At 31.4% G+C, this 15,830-nt stretch overlaps 1 protein-coding gene across 4 annotated transcripts; it reads right to left on the reverse strand.

Moving 5' to 3' along the window:
• Nucleotides 1–10,125: 10,125 nt before the first annotated feature.
• Nucleotides 10,126–15,119, reverse strand: LOC137806338 (uncharacterized). Of its 4 annotated transcripts, XM_068606384.2 has the most exons (6): nt 14,925–15,119; nt 14,738–14,834; nt 12,565–12,683; nt 11,345–12,132; nt 10,588–10,970; nt 10,126–10,489 (listed from the first exon to the last, which is right to left on the reverse strand). In XM_068606384.2, exons 3-6 carry the CDS (start codon nt 12,572–12,574, stop codon nt 10,378–10,380), a joined length of 1,293 nt encoding a protein of 430 aa, XP_068462485.1. In that variant the 5' UTR covers nt 12,575–12,683; nt 14,738–14,834; nt 14,925–15,119; the 3' UTR covers nt 10,126–10,377. The 4 variants fall into 4 exon arrangements, with proteins under 4 accessions (XP_068462485.1, XP_068462484.1, XP_068462486.1 ...); XM_068606383.2 differs by having other exon boundaries at nt 14,738–15,119; XM_068606385.2 differs by lacking the exons at nt 14,738–14,834; nt 14,925–15,119 and adding an exon at nt 13,905–14,622.
• Nucleotides 15,120–15,830: the final 711 nt, after the last annotated feature.

A 15,830-nucleotide genomic window follows, 5' to 3' on the forward strand; every position in this document is an offset into this window, starting at 1 on the left:
AGTTCCCAAACAAGCATAGGAAAATCTTAAATATTCATTAATAGTTACTTTTTACTTTTTAAGGAGGCATCACGCAATTCAGGTTGTTGATTCACCTAATGTTGTAGGGCCCTAGGTTTCTTACTTTCGATAACAATTTGCTTTATCTCAGTGCATATAATAATCTTTCTAGATTCAAAATCAGTTCCATCTTTTCTTGCTTGTATTAAAAAGGAAGAACAGTTATTTGACATGTTGATGATTTCGTCATGAGAGTTTGATCTGATGTTTCTATTTGAGGAATTAAAGATATTTTGAACTATTTCTTAATGAGATATGCAGTTGCACTCCCCCTTCAATGATGTCAGTGATAGGGATGATAAGTTTTTCTGCATTAGGCAATTTTATCCTTTTCAATGCATAAGAGGCTATGGAAACTTTCTCTTTTTAGTCCAATCTTATTGTCATTATTTACTTTTGTGCTGCGTAGCAGAATATATACGTATTTGTTTTGAGTTCCTTCATAATCGAAGAGTGGATTGCCCTATATTAGAATTGTTAAAAGGTAGAAAAAGAAATAATGTTTTACTAACATATGGACTCATGTGAGACTCTGAAGAAATTTTGAAAGGTTGTAAAATAATATTTTTTGTTTTTTCTTTCTTTCTTATGCTTAGATGCATATTAAAGGTGATAAAATATATAATTAATAAATGGGAATTTTCTATTTCATGCATAGAAACTCGATTTCAATTTTATCTTTAGTTATAGTTTTTTAACTTCTTTTTTTTGTTGTGGAATGTTTATAAAGATTTATAAGGTTGTACATTAAGACACGTATAAAGTGACTACATGGTGGTAATGCGAGTTGGCGCATCCTGTATTGGTCCATAAAATACGGATCAGATTGGCCTGCTCTGTTTAAATAATGCAGGCTCAATCTATGCAGGCTCAATCTATTGGTCTGTCCTGCAAAAGGGATGACACATGGGTCTGGGGTTAACTCGCATAAAAAATTAAAATTTCATCAAAAATAAAAATATTAATTCACTTTTAATATATATAGAAAATAAAAGTTGTAGGAGACAATGTTTTATATTTTATTAAGGTGTTTCTTTTTACACCCCATCAATTTTCTTTATGCCCTCGTCAATTTCAAAATTTAATTTCCGTAACATAAAGGTAAATTTTGGAAATGAAAATTTAGAAGAGAAAAAAAATATTCTAAAATAACCTTTTCGGAATAACTATTTTACCTTCTCGAATCTAGAACAACTATTTTGACTTTTAGAATTTGATTTCTGAAATTGATGGTTCATAAAGAAATTTGAAGAGGTATAGGAAGAAACACCATTTTTATTATTATGTGGGCTGACCCGCCCCGTCCCTTCCTTGGCCCACACGGATTGTGGGTCATGTGAGGTGGGAATAAGCGGGCTAAAATAGCCCGTCCCACGTTTTTCATAGCAGACTGTGGGCTAGCCCGCCCCGCATTGCCACCTTTAAAAGAGATGGAGAGCAAAAAGAAATGTAAGGCAAAAACTCCAATTTGTGTTACAAATAAGGGCAATTGTATGGTATGATGTGGAAGGAAGAGAAAATTAGGTTTTGCAATGACTACGATGTGGTTGCGATAAGAAGAATCATGTTGGTATGTGATGTATTGATAAGTGTCATAATTCAATAATATTTCATTGAAAAAGATAGGCACTTATGGACTTTAATTGTTAATAAAGTTATAATTCAACCTCTAATTTAAGAATTTGAACATTTTTACATATTTTTGGATTATAAGATAATATGAATGATTTATTCCCAAGTTTGTGTTAATTTCATGAATTTAGGGGAAGATGCAAAATGAACAAGTTAAAGACAAAATGAAAATACAAAGTTGGAACATTGAAAACTCGTCCAAACTACCCCAAACAAGATCACTCTAGAGGAACTCGCCCAAGGCTCTTTTAAGCAAGTTCACACTAATGAAGTTGGATTTTTTCTCGTGAAACTTGTTAATCAAACAATATTTCGCTTGAGCGAGATTTCACTTAACCCAAGCCCAATAAGGTTAAATAGAAGGCATGATGCATAACCTTAAACAACATTGGGAGGATATTCAGAGATATAAGACCCTAGAGGAGGCAGTCGTCAAGGAGAAACATCGTGGATTTTCTTTTCTTGCTTTCCATGCTTGTAATGGTCAATATGAGTGGCTAATTCTTCCATTTGGGATTGAGAGTAATTTGTTCAAACTCTTATGTATTGAAATGATATTCATTTATAATATTTTGATCTTTATTGATGATTGATATTGTCATTTTATTCTTAAAGTTTGAATCTTTATTCATGATTTTGATCCTTAATTATATTTGACTGGAAATTACTTTTAAGCATCTGACCTGAATGATAATGCTTAACATATTTGAATGCTAAGAATAAATTTGAAATGTTAATTGCTTTTGTAACATCTATTCGTAATGATAAAGAGTTTTAATACATATGCTAGGAATCAATATTTAGGAGACATTCTTAATAATTTTGTATGCGAGGAATCAATATGAATGATTTTTATATGTGAATAAATGTTAATCAAGATGTAATGTTATATGTTTTTATTCATTAAAAATATAGACGAATGAGAAGGATTAACCCCAATCCATTTTTTCTTAATTGAATCATCAAAATCATTTACTTTGTTTTTATTTAATTTTCATGCAAACTCATGACAACATCTTTCAAATCAAATTATTGTACACATTCTTATACTCAGTGAAATAATCGTTCCTTATGGGTTCGACATTGAGACAAATTATTACTTCTGACTCGGTACATTTGTCGTGAAATAGTCATCAGAGGCCCTAGACATTGTGAAACACCTGTTAAAATAATTCTATGTATCATATTGACATTGAGAATGATAATGTGCTTGAGTTTCTAGGGGATTTTAATTTTTCTAATCTAACTAACTATATAGATGTTGAGATAGATGACTTTATATTGTCTAATGATTTACATTGTTATAACAGTTGTAATGAAAGTTCTGATACTAACACATTAACACAAATCATTATGCCAGAATGCTCCAACTCAACTATAGTAGATAAATGTGCATCTAGTTCAACAAAATTGCAAGAGGTTGAAGTCTCTCTTAGCACTAGACACCCTTCTCTGCAACCTTCACCACCTCCTAACCTACTTCTCACTCCATCACCTTCCTCAACTAGACCGTCTATTATAACTAGACAGTCTAGTCAAAGCTTCAACCACCATCCCACCCAACCTGAACCATCTTCATTGTCACCTTAGCATAACCTTAAATGCTCATACTCCATCAACATCAACCTGCTAGCCGACCCTTTAGGAAAATTTCCCACACAACCACCCATTGACAGTCCTATATTAAATAACCTCATTAGACCATCTACATTGTATAGGCCTCTTACCCACAACTATTCCTCTTAAACCACAACCCATTTGTGGCCCCTCTCTATCCCCACTTCATTCCCCCCTGACCCTTCCAGTTTCACCTTGTTGCTCAGAGGTCTCATTCACCATCTATACCAAGGATCTTAAATATTAAAACAAAAAAATAAAAATACAAATGTAGATTGTCTATAATGCACAAATTACACTATCTATCGCATGAAAAAGCAATAAAAAGAATGATGTCTTGAAATAAAAAGAGGAGTTGAATTGTCATGTTGCTTACATTTGTTTTTTGATATATCCCTCATTGCTACTATATATTTTCTATTGTTTTTAAGTCCTTTTTCCCCATTTTACATACTTTTACCTTGACCCCATTACACCTCTTATGAAGTCCTTTTGATATTTGAGTACATGTTATTCACTTGTTGTAAATATTAAGTCTCGTTAAACATATCATAGTGTTTATTTGCAAGAGTATTGAGTATATATACAAACTTACACTTGAGAGTTGGAGAGCTTCTAGTAAAAGTTACATAATTTTTTATTCATTCTTTGATTTCATTTACCTATTTGTGTGTTAAAAAGATTTTTCATTCACATATGTCTTGATTATTTGATTTCTTGAATTTATATCATACTTCTTTTTATGTGTTCTTAATATCTATTCTAATTTGATTGCAAAATATTCCTTTGATATGTACATTGATTCCATAGGGACAAAAGTATAAATATGGAAGAATTTGACAAGTATAATTTTACTCATTTTTTTAATCATATATTCTTACATTGAATAACTAATTCTTTTAATTGATATTCAATTTTACATCAATAACATATATATTCTGAAATAAAAATTAATCATATATTATATTCTGAAACTTATTATAACTATTTTAAGAAAAACACAGTAAATACTTTGACTCAAGGTAATACGTTTTTCACATAAAAGAGAGAAACATATGGGAATGGAACTTTCTAGCTAGCAGACTAAAGGTACCTAGGAAGTGAAGATCGTACATAGTAAACTGAAATTTCTACGATGATTCACATGACATAACAGTTCTACAAGTGTACGTGGTTACTATATTGTTCCACCAAACAACCACTTAAGGCTCTCGAAACTCCCCCAAGTGGACCAACATTCATGCAAGTATTGTTCATGGTTTTGTTAGAAACTGTAGTGGGAACTGCAAACTCAATCAAAAAAATGACTTAAATTTATGTGAAGCTTGCATCTCATAGTCAAAACACATATTCATCATCACCGTCCGAGAAATACTTGAGCTTTTCGAAGCTGGCCACATGCAACGTTTGTCATGAAACATTATGGCGCGCTGTTTTAGGAGAGGTTAGGTTTTTGTCCAAATGTGCCTCCCAAATATAAAATTATGTGATATTTTGCATTCACCACTATGGAGTGTTTAAAACAAGTTTCTTCATATTTTTTTAAGGTTTCTTATAAATTCAAATTAATTTATGTATTGACAAATTCTTTTATAAGCACTTTAAGTTGAAAAGTTATTTTTTTAATAAGTTAAAATTAGTTGTATAAATTAAAAAGTAATTTTAAAAATTTTTGTAAGAGAATTTTTATGTATTAGTTTATGCCTTAGTTAATTTTAATTTTTAAGGAGATTGTTTTATTTATTTTATTTTTATTTTTGTTATAGAAAAACATATCTAAATAAGTCCATTATTTAATTTGTAGAAACTCTTTCATATATCCTTGAGAAATAAGACCTAACGACTACAACTAGTGTACAAGAAGTGTGAATTTGTGTCTCAAATTAGCAAAACCCTTTGCAGAAGTTGGGTTGAGTTCGAAGTCCAAAATCTCAAAGAAGACATTATAGGTAAAAAGCGTGAGGCGAATTCTCCCACACCTCTATTGGTCTATCTTGGACTTCTATATAATTTCAAAAAGTCAAATATATCCTTGTACTATTTGGTTATATCCTTGTACTATTTGGTATACTATTGTAAATATAAACCGAAGGCTATACACAAGTGAAAATGATTAACTATATTGCGACTTTTTCTCCTACTGCTAAACTTACGACATTACGATGTCTTTTGAATGTTGCAACTACTAGAAACTGGCTCACCTACCAATTTGACATAAAAAATACATTTTTGCACGGTGACCTTCATGAAACTGTTTACATGGAGCTTCTTCCCGAACTTCGCTGTTAGGGGAAAAATCTGGTTTGTTGGCTCATAAGTCCTTGTATAGATTAAAACAAGTGTCCCGAAACTGGTTTGCTACTTTCTCTAAGGCTATTCAAAAGGAAGGATAGATTCAATCAAAAGTAGACTATTCTTTATTTACCAAGATTGTTTGATCATTTTTCATAATTATCTTGCTCTATGTCGATGATATACTTTTAACAAGACATGATGATGTCAAAATCAAGCATCTCAAGGAATTTTTGCTTCAACATTTTCAAATCAAGGATCTTGGCAACTAAAAATATTTTATGGAAATTGAATTTTTCTCAGTCTAAACATGACATTTTTTATGTCTCAAAGAAAATATGTGTTGGACATTTTGGATGATAGAGGTCTAACTGGGGCAAAATCAGAGAAGTTCCCCATGGAGAAAAATTTAAAACTCACTCTTATTAATGATGATTTATTATATTACCCAACTAAATATCACAGGTTAGTTGGAAGACTCATTTACCTCACCGTCATAAGGCCAGATATTATCTACTCAATTAGAATTTTAAGCCAGTTTATGCAAGAGCCTCGCAAAACACATTGGGATGCAGCATTTTGGGTTCTGAAGTACATCAAGGGGACACTCGGACAAAGATTATTACTTCCCTTTGATAATGATCTTAAGACGAAATACTATTATGATTCAGATTGGGGAGGATGTCGTATTACTCAAAGATCAATCAGTGACTATTGCATTTTCTTAGGAAATTCATTGGTATCCTGGAAGTATAAGAAACAAACCAATGTGTCAAAGTCATCTACCGAAGCAGAATATCGGGCCATGGCAAATGCTTGTCTGGAGCTAACATGGTTACATTATATCCTGCAAGACCTCAAGGTTTCAATTAGATTGCCTACACCTGTATTGTGATAACCAAACGACACTCCATATTGCAGCAAATCCTATATTTCATGAGCGTACAAAGCATATCGAGATAAGCTATTACATCGTACGGAAAAAAGTTGCAAGCTTGGATGATAAGTCCATCACATGTCTCTTCACATTGTTATTTAGCATATATATTTACTAAATCTCACTACAAGAAAATCATCAAATAGAAACCAATTTTTAGAAACCAAAATAATTAGTTGCAATAGTAACTAAATTAGAGACCATTTTAGAAACTAAAACAAAAATTAGTTTCTAAATTAGTTATTTTCTATTATTGTTAAATAGTTTCTAAATTGGTATCTAATTAGCAACCAATGTTTTATCTACCAATTATTTAGTTTCTAAATTTAGTCTCTAAAACCTTGGTTGCTAATTAGAGACTAATTTAGAAACTATTTAACAATAATAGAAAATAATAGAAACTAATTTAAAAACCAATTTTTGTTTTAGTTTTCAAAATGGTATCTAATTTAGTTACTATTGCAACTAATTATTTTGGTCTCTAAAAATTGGTTTCTATTTCATCATTTTCTTGTAGTGTCTCTTGGAAAATATTAGTTTGTGACTTTACAAAACAAGTTGGGAGTCCATGATATTTACTCACCAACTTAAGGGAAAATATTGAAATTATTATATTTTTCATGTAGATCAAATAAGTCAATAATTTAATATAATTGTTGATATATAGGCATAACATATAGAGTAACCGTAGTAATTTATTTTAACACGCATTTTCGAAGTAAGAAAACTAAGAAAAAATTATAGAAAGGTAGCATTATTCGAGGGAACTTATATTATTATAGAAATAGAATTTAATATAAAATAAACCAGGGCAATTGACAAATGAATTTGCACATTCAAAAAAGCTTGAGAAGGGGTGAGAATATCTCCTCTTTGTTCGAAAAACAAATGTAGCAAAATAGACTTTGGTTTTATTTTCAAAGAGGGGCACCATTGAATACTTTTGGCATTGATATAAAGTGGCCAATGAATATACATAAAAGTAGGTTTTTAATTTGGAGGACTATTAAAGGATATCATTCATTAATGCCGCTTTTTTTCTATATTCATCTTACAACTGTATAAATATTATTTTATTGTAATACACTAAATTAAGAAAAGTAGATGTTTTTAATGAATAGGTGTGTCAAGGTACCATTCTTTATTATTATTCTTGGTTTTTTTATGAGCAATGAAATATGAAATAAATAGGAGTACTGGTATACTCCAAACCATATAAAAAAAAATCTCTAACTGTGAAGCTTTTAACTGCTTTTGACTTAATTGATAGGCGTTTACAATAAACTAAAAATCTGACTTAAATTGCATAACTGTTCTTCCAAACTCCCATGCAAACTAAGAATAAACTCTTGATTAAAAACATATATTTTAGGATTATTTTTCTTAATAAAATAGTTGTAAGAGGAATGTGGAAAGGAAGAAGTTAATGAATGATCATGATTCGGAAAGAAACACCTAGTATAACTTTTCAATTTTACTATTATTATTTTAGGAATTTACACATAGGAATCCATTTAGGGATATTAACCTATGCATACTTATCTCATCACCATTCATATGCACACCCTAATTCCATGGACTGCAATCACAACCATGTGCCAAACCTAATCAGGTGGAAAAACTAAATATAAATCATTTCAAGATTATCACAATTGAAAAAGGAAACAAAGTGAATAATATGCAAAGTACATACCACATTTTAACAATAGATAAAACTAAAAATCAATGCTACTAGCAGATATGTTTCAGCTGAAAATAATAATAATAATAATATTCTTATTATTCTCATTATTATAACTACTATTAATATTATTACTATAATGAATGAAATGAAATGGACAATTTTTTTAAACAAAACTGAATTATAGTAATGATGATTTTTTTTTAAAGACTTCAAACTCAACCTTACTAAAATGACTTAAAATGTGAGAATTATTTTTATTATTTTAAATTGACTTTATTTTTAGTCGATGTGAGATTTCTAACATACCTCCTCACATCAAGACATAAACATCTCGTACTTGAAACTAAATATTTCTGGCTGGTCCAATAACAACCTAATAACGAATGAGATGACATGCTCAACAAACCTTATTAAGATATATTTAAAATCATTCACAACAACTTCAATCACCTTATAACAACATATTGTTACCAATATATATCTCCATATATAATGAATATAATAAAATGAATGAAAATTTTGAATAAAGTGTATCACACAAATGACGAAATTTTAGAAAGACTTGAAACTCAATCTTACTAAATCTACTTTATTTATATACCCTACTTTTTTTTTTAGTCATCTCTAAGAAACTTCTTCGCATAAAGATATATACATCTAATACATAAAATTAGATATTGTGATGATCTGATAACAACGCGATAGTAGATAAGATGATAGGTTTAATAAATCTTACTAAGATAGACTTTGAAAAAAAATAAAAGATAATTCATTGAATTAAATGTATCATTATAAAATAAAAACTAACAAAATGAACAGAATTAAAAACAAATTAACATTATATATAATATCTATAATATAAAAGAAATTAAATAACTAATTATATATAATATCTACAATATATAAATATATATTTTATTTTAATAAAAAACAAACAAGCATAAGGAAAAGGGTAAATAAAAAAACTTGGCATAAGATAGGAAGTACTTAAAAAAAATGGAAAACTTTTTAAGCATATACAATTAGAAGGGTATAGGGTAACCTTAATCATTTATTCATGATTTTATGCTGTATTATATTCACTCGTGTGCAAGCTCTGCACACACGTCATTATTAGAAGCATCATGCTGCAAAATCAAATCAACTGAAAAGAATTTCAACATAATCATTCTAGCGTTTGGTGCACATGGAAATGTTTTCACACACGGACAACATAATTTCAAAAATCACAGATTCTAAAACTTATAATTTCTAAGAATTATAAAAATATATTTGATTGATAAAAAAATAACTCGAAATATTGACATCATTTTTGAAACTAAAGTACCATATATTATTTTCATTAAAAATTCTAATTTATTACCACACTAATCAATTTAATAAAAGTAACAAGTTAAATTAATTAATTTTAACTCCAAACAGTTAAATTTTCAATTCTACATAAAAATTAATTTTGTGGAAACTCACATTGAAAATAATTTTGTGCAAAACACGACTAAATTATTCAAAAAAAAATACTCTAAAATTTCCTCTCATTCAAAATGGCTTTCAAAATTTCTTGGCACAAGCTTTTGTTCTTTTGCTTATATTGAGCAAATTACTTATTTTATCTATTTTCCAGATTTTCTCCAAAGTCAAATGTACCTTAAGGTTCAATCCTCTATTTCCAGTTATATTGGCACATTTTGGTTATATATAAAAAAATCCTGCAAACCAGTTCCATGGAATTTAAAGAAAAATGCATACATAGATGAAAATTTCAAACAAAAATTCTTTATTCTCAATTCCATAATTGGATATCATTGGTAGTGAAAAGAACATGAGAAACATTTAAATTTAGATTCATATCCAAATCAAGAGGCTTCAATGATTAAACTAGCCACCTAATTCAAAAAGCTTGCAGTTATACATGAAAAGATGAAAAACTAATATGTACTGCAAATTGTTTGTAATTGAAACAAAATAAAAAATCAATGAAACCATGTATAGGAAAAGAGAAAAAAAGGAGAGAATCATGAGCAAGCTAAGCTAAAACAACTACTTTGTTTGCCTCCAAACATTCAGGAGCATTCTAAACCTACTGCACACTACTCAACAGCTAGGGTGGTGCATGAAACTCAGGTACAGTTTAAATGGATATAAGGAAACTAATCTCTCAGAATTTACAGCAAAGAAAGCCACCCCTCCAGCAGCACCGCTGCTTCCGGTGGTGCCTCCGGTCAGCTTTCGCCATCCTCACAGGGCTGCTATTCCATTCAGATTGAATTCTGCAGAAGAAAAAAAATCAGCTTATCAGTGAGGATGATTACTTACCAAAAAGACCATTGCAAAAGGTGTCAACTCAACAAGTTTTGTGGCACTTTACATAGGAAATGCGAAGGATCGTGTGCTAGTTGTGCTGCTATCTGATCGAAGGGAGATGCTGCCGGAAAAAGGTACTGGCCCTGAGTAACTTATTCGACCCGACACCGGACCCATGGCAGAGAAACTTGACTCGCCTAAGCTGTGACGAATGTGGCTGGTTGCAGCCTGATCATCGCTCTTCCATTCCATTGGCCTGCTTGTATGTTGAATTTCATCACATTTACAACTACCACTTTGCCTGCATTCTTCTTTACCACAATCTGCAGGAGCTGAAGGATCAACTTTTGCATTCTCTGGAGCCTTGCTGTCATTCTTTGATTCATCTTCTCCTGCTGCCATAGAAGGATCTTCCGATATGGAGTGCAATCCAGGCTCAATGGAGATCTGCACGTATAACACATTCATTCTTCACCCCATAAATGCACAATTTCCAAAACAAAAATCAAACTTGTCTAATAATAATTGTAGAAATAAAAGCTCCTAAAAGATATGTTTGTCGCAACATAGATATGGAACACAATCAACAATCTAGAAACCTCATATACTAGATAATATGCTTCTTAAAGTATTAAGATCTTAGATTGTTCTGCTTAACTAGTGACTCCATGAACACATTGTGTTTTCAATGCTGTATCTAATCAAACAAGTAGCAATCTTGAAAACTTAATTGACATGCCAAATTTAATCCTTCCAGAAGAACGATTAACATATATTTCCAAACAAAATACATAGATAATATTTGATAGCATATTAAATACCTGTTCACCCTTGTCATCAGAAGATGCAGAGTCTTCAGTGAGTAAATCTTGCAACAACACCTTGTCTCCCGGTGAAGGCGTCTGTTTGTTGACATCTCCAGAAACTTCTGTGAGCATCAAATCCTTGTGCTGATTATGATTAGCAAAAACCTTATCAGACCCCTCTGTTGGTGTTAGGCTTAGTACATTGATACTGGTGTTGTCTTTCTGTTTTTCTTTAGTTTCGTAACTCTCGAAAGGGAAGAAATCATGGGCTTTTTCATCAACAGGATTCACAACCATTATATTATCCTTCTTAAGGACTCCTTCATCGATGCATATATCCTTGACAACATGATAATTACTCTCATTGTAACACACTTCTGGATGTGGTTCACATTCTGTAACAGTTTTGACCATGAAAACATCCACAGAATTCCTGAGCGACTCTACTCCCTCCCTAGGACTAGAGATTGGTGAAGTAGGGGACCTTTTAACTGATTCTATACCATTTGGAAACTTCATAAACGACTCTATATCCTTGGAAGAGTGAGATAGTGGCTCAACCAAGTCCCTTACCTTTGTTTCATATTCATTTGTTTCACAATCAACTGACTCCATGTCATATTGTAATGAATCTAAACCTTGTCCAGTGTTCTCTAAAAAAGCAGGCACTTCATTCTCATATTCCTTCACTTTCTGGTTTGGTAATTTGTATCCATCAGAAATTCGATCATCGTCAATGAACACAAAGGACTGAGATTCAGGCTCAAGACCAATATTTGAATGCCGAAAAGCCACTTTTCCTTCTGCACATTCATAAGATACGGGTAAAAATTAGTTAGGCTACACTTTAAAAGTAAGAAAATTGATAATAAATAAAACAGTACCATTTAGAACATTCGGTAAACAGATTGACGATAAAACACATACCATTTAAAACTAAGTAAATCATAGGGAGAACAGGTGTTTAGAATTGTTAAATAATTGCTTTAAAGAACTAGTAAGAACCATCTTTTAACCCACATTCAACAAACAGATCAAGAAACAAAACACCCTCTATTAGAATTGAGAATCATGGCCCAACCAATTTAAAATATATGTATGAGAGTCCCATTTCAGGGGTCACGATCTTGATGAAAACACAAATGGTCAACCAAAGCTATATTAAAGTCAGTAAAAAGTCAGTAAGATATTGTAAAACAACCAATTGCAGGGACCATAAATAAACAGTATGTCACCTAATTTCATTGTACACACAGGCAGAAATTCATGGGCAAATTTTCATCAACAGTCACAGGTGGTACTTCGACTATGTTCAACCAAAGAGACTAGTCTGATTATACTGTTCTTCAGGGTTCTGAAAATCAGCAAACAATAACAATGATATGTTAGCAAGTAACTAAATTAATGCATATAATGAAAACAGGAAGCAATAATGGACTCGATGGTCTATAGAAGCATTCAAAGCCAAACACCAATAATAAGATTCTACTCTACTGTTCCTAAGGATAACCTTAATTTAAAGAACAAAAACAGAAGAAAAAAAGCAAAAAGAGAAAAAGAAAGAGCAAATCTCTAATCAATAAGAAATCATAAAATATTTATTTGGATTGCAGTATAAAAGAACAACTGATTCTGTCACTGTTACCCCATATTCATGATTCCCATACAAAGAAGAAAATTTAACAGAATCCAACTCTAGTCACGAGTCATGACTCCAATTATAAAATAAAGCAGAAAAAATAATTAAACCCTGAAATGAAGAATTTACCAATATTTCTAAGAACAAAGGTTTAGATTAAGGCAGAAAAACTGGGGACCATGTTCTATATTAAGCTTTTAAAATCCGCACAACGTATAAATTACATATTTAAGTACTAAAAAGCAAGTACCAGTTTGCTGCCTTTTCTTTTTATAAGCAAAAGATTTCGCCTAAGTAGAATCCAAGGAAGGTACAGAAGGTATAATAGGACAAGAAAAAAGTTTAAAAATCTCGAACTTTTTCGAAAGTTTTCAACTACAAAATTACAAACCGAAATTTTAAATCACAAGGCCTACACAACAAGATGACTCCCTACAAAATCCCTACCAATACTTTGTCCTCTAGCTCCGATTAAGATCTGACTCATCAGAATAAACAAGTTTAGAAAACCAGAAAAAAGTACAGTGAAAAAAAACTCCAGCAGAGTGAAAACTTACACTGGAATCGCATGAAGGAAATCAGGGAACATGGTCAAAACGATAGAGATCTATCTCAGATCCCAAAACCTTCCTATCCCCATAAAATAGTCAAGGGCTAAAAAGCTATTCACATATTAAAAAATAAAAGGATTTGACAACAGAAAAAAAACATTTGAACAAAAACTTCAGAACAGACAATTTCAGAGAAAATTCTAACTTCACCTGCAGATTAAAGTGCTAAAAAATAAAATATAATGGCAACATTCAGAATCAGAAGTTATAAAATAATCTTTTGGTTAGAAAGATGAAACAAAATTGGTTGAACAAAACCATAGTCAGAAAGTGGAAGAGAGACAATCATAGGGGTGAGATGAAATCAGAACAGAAAAGAATTTACCCAAGTCCAAAACTGGCGAAGAGAAAGAGTTTCCCTATGTCGGTAAACGTAGTTGGATGCTTAAGGATGATGAAAAGGGCAGGGATATGCTAATATACTAGTTATAAAATTTAATCAATTAATTAATTAATACTAATAATAAAAGCAACCACAGAGTACTAAGAGATGATGGATGAGTTGTAACTATAGCATTCATAATGGTCAACCGTTACTCTCTCTCTTTCTTTCTTCTCTCTCTCTTTCTTTCTTAATCCCTCTTCACATCACGCACTCCACCTTCTTCTGCAATAAATGCATTAAAAACAGTAAAACCAAGACCCGACCCTACCCTCCAATACCCAAATTCAATAGGGTATATTGTAGCATTAAATTTTCACCTCTAACGCTACCCCTCCCCTCATATCAAAATTTAATTTCACACCAAAAATATGCAACTTTACTTTCCTTCCTTATCCCTCTCACTTTTCCCAGTGTCCTTCATTTCCCAGTAGTGTTTCTCTCCAAAGACTCCATCTTTATCAGATTCGCTACCTTTTCCCCACTCACCATTATCATCACCATCATCATCACCCCTTTTAATTTCCATCCCATTTCCCCACCAACCCAGAATTTTCCAGAGAAAATCCACCCCCCTAGAAAAGAGAAAACACGACCACATTGCTGCCTCGGATCCATCGACCCAACTCCAAAGGAGCCGAATTAAAAACGAACACAACACAACACAAAACGACGAAACCTTTGACTCCCACCTTAACAAACCCAAAAACAATAAAAATAAAAACAAACACAAGAAAACAAAACCAACCCACTACGAGTTTGCGTGTGAAACTCACCTCTCTTCACCTCACCTCACCGATGAAGCATGTTCCGTTGCAGAATTATTACTCTCCTCCTCCACCCACCATAGGATTCCTACACTCTCTTCAGATTCTGGTGATATATGCAATTACTCAGCACTTGAAAGAAAGAAAAAGAAAAGAACTTAGCTGTAACCCAAATCTGAAACTGGCTCTCACGTACCAACTGAGCTGTCTGTACGTGCTTCTGTTTTCATCTTCTCTTTCGATCTCTTTATATATACGCTGCATTCTTTTTTCTCTTTTTCTTTTCTCCTTATTTCCTTTGACTATGTTTTGTTTTTTCCATCTTTAGCTTGCCTTGGGTCCCACCTAACCAATTAAGAGCTTCAATTTTTCATCCTCCCCACTCACCAATGGCCACCCAACTTTGGCTTTTCAAAATTATTAGTATTTCCCAATGGAGATTCTCTGCGCTCAGGTTTTCGCCCATGCTGTGGGCATGCACCATCACCTTCCCATATCACCTGCGGATTATATCTAACGTTAACAACACATGTTTGGCGTGTCAAGTTGACTAACGCATCATTTCAATTTTCAAAATTTTTTTCTTCATAAATTTAATTCAATGTATATTTTTAACACTCTTTATTAATTGCAACTTCAAATTAATTACTCCAATATTAATAATTTAATCAAATCTGATCATTTTAATTAACTGACAATATAAAATTATGTACATTCCAATTGAGTTTTGTTTTATATATATCAAATTTAAATAATATACTAAATATGTTATGTTATATTGAATTATATATGTAATGGTTTAGTCAATAACTGATAAGAATCTCTTTAATGCATATGAAAGTCAAACTAATAAATTTATTATATACAGTAACAAAATTTTTAAAAAACTGTTTTGTTAAATCTGATAAGTTAATATATTAACTAATGTTGTTATTTCTTTAAAGACGTTGCTTCTTCTTTTTTTAATGGTAATGTTTGATTCTTTGTTCAAAACAATTCTTCAATATTAATATTTAACAAAAAAATGTGTCCTGTATTAAGAAATAAATTAATATATTAAAACAATATAAGAGATTCTCTGATAACTGAACACAAAATTATT

The sequence above is a fragment of the Phaseolus vulgaris genome, chromosome 3, assembly GCF_051622355.1.
Source record: "Phaseolus vulgaris cultivar YP4 chromosome 3, ASM5162235v1, whole genome shotgun sequence".
Taxonomy (NCBI): Eukaryota; Viridiplantae; Streptophyta; class Magnoliopsida; order Fabales; family Fabaceae; genus Phaseolus; species Phaseolus vulgaris.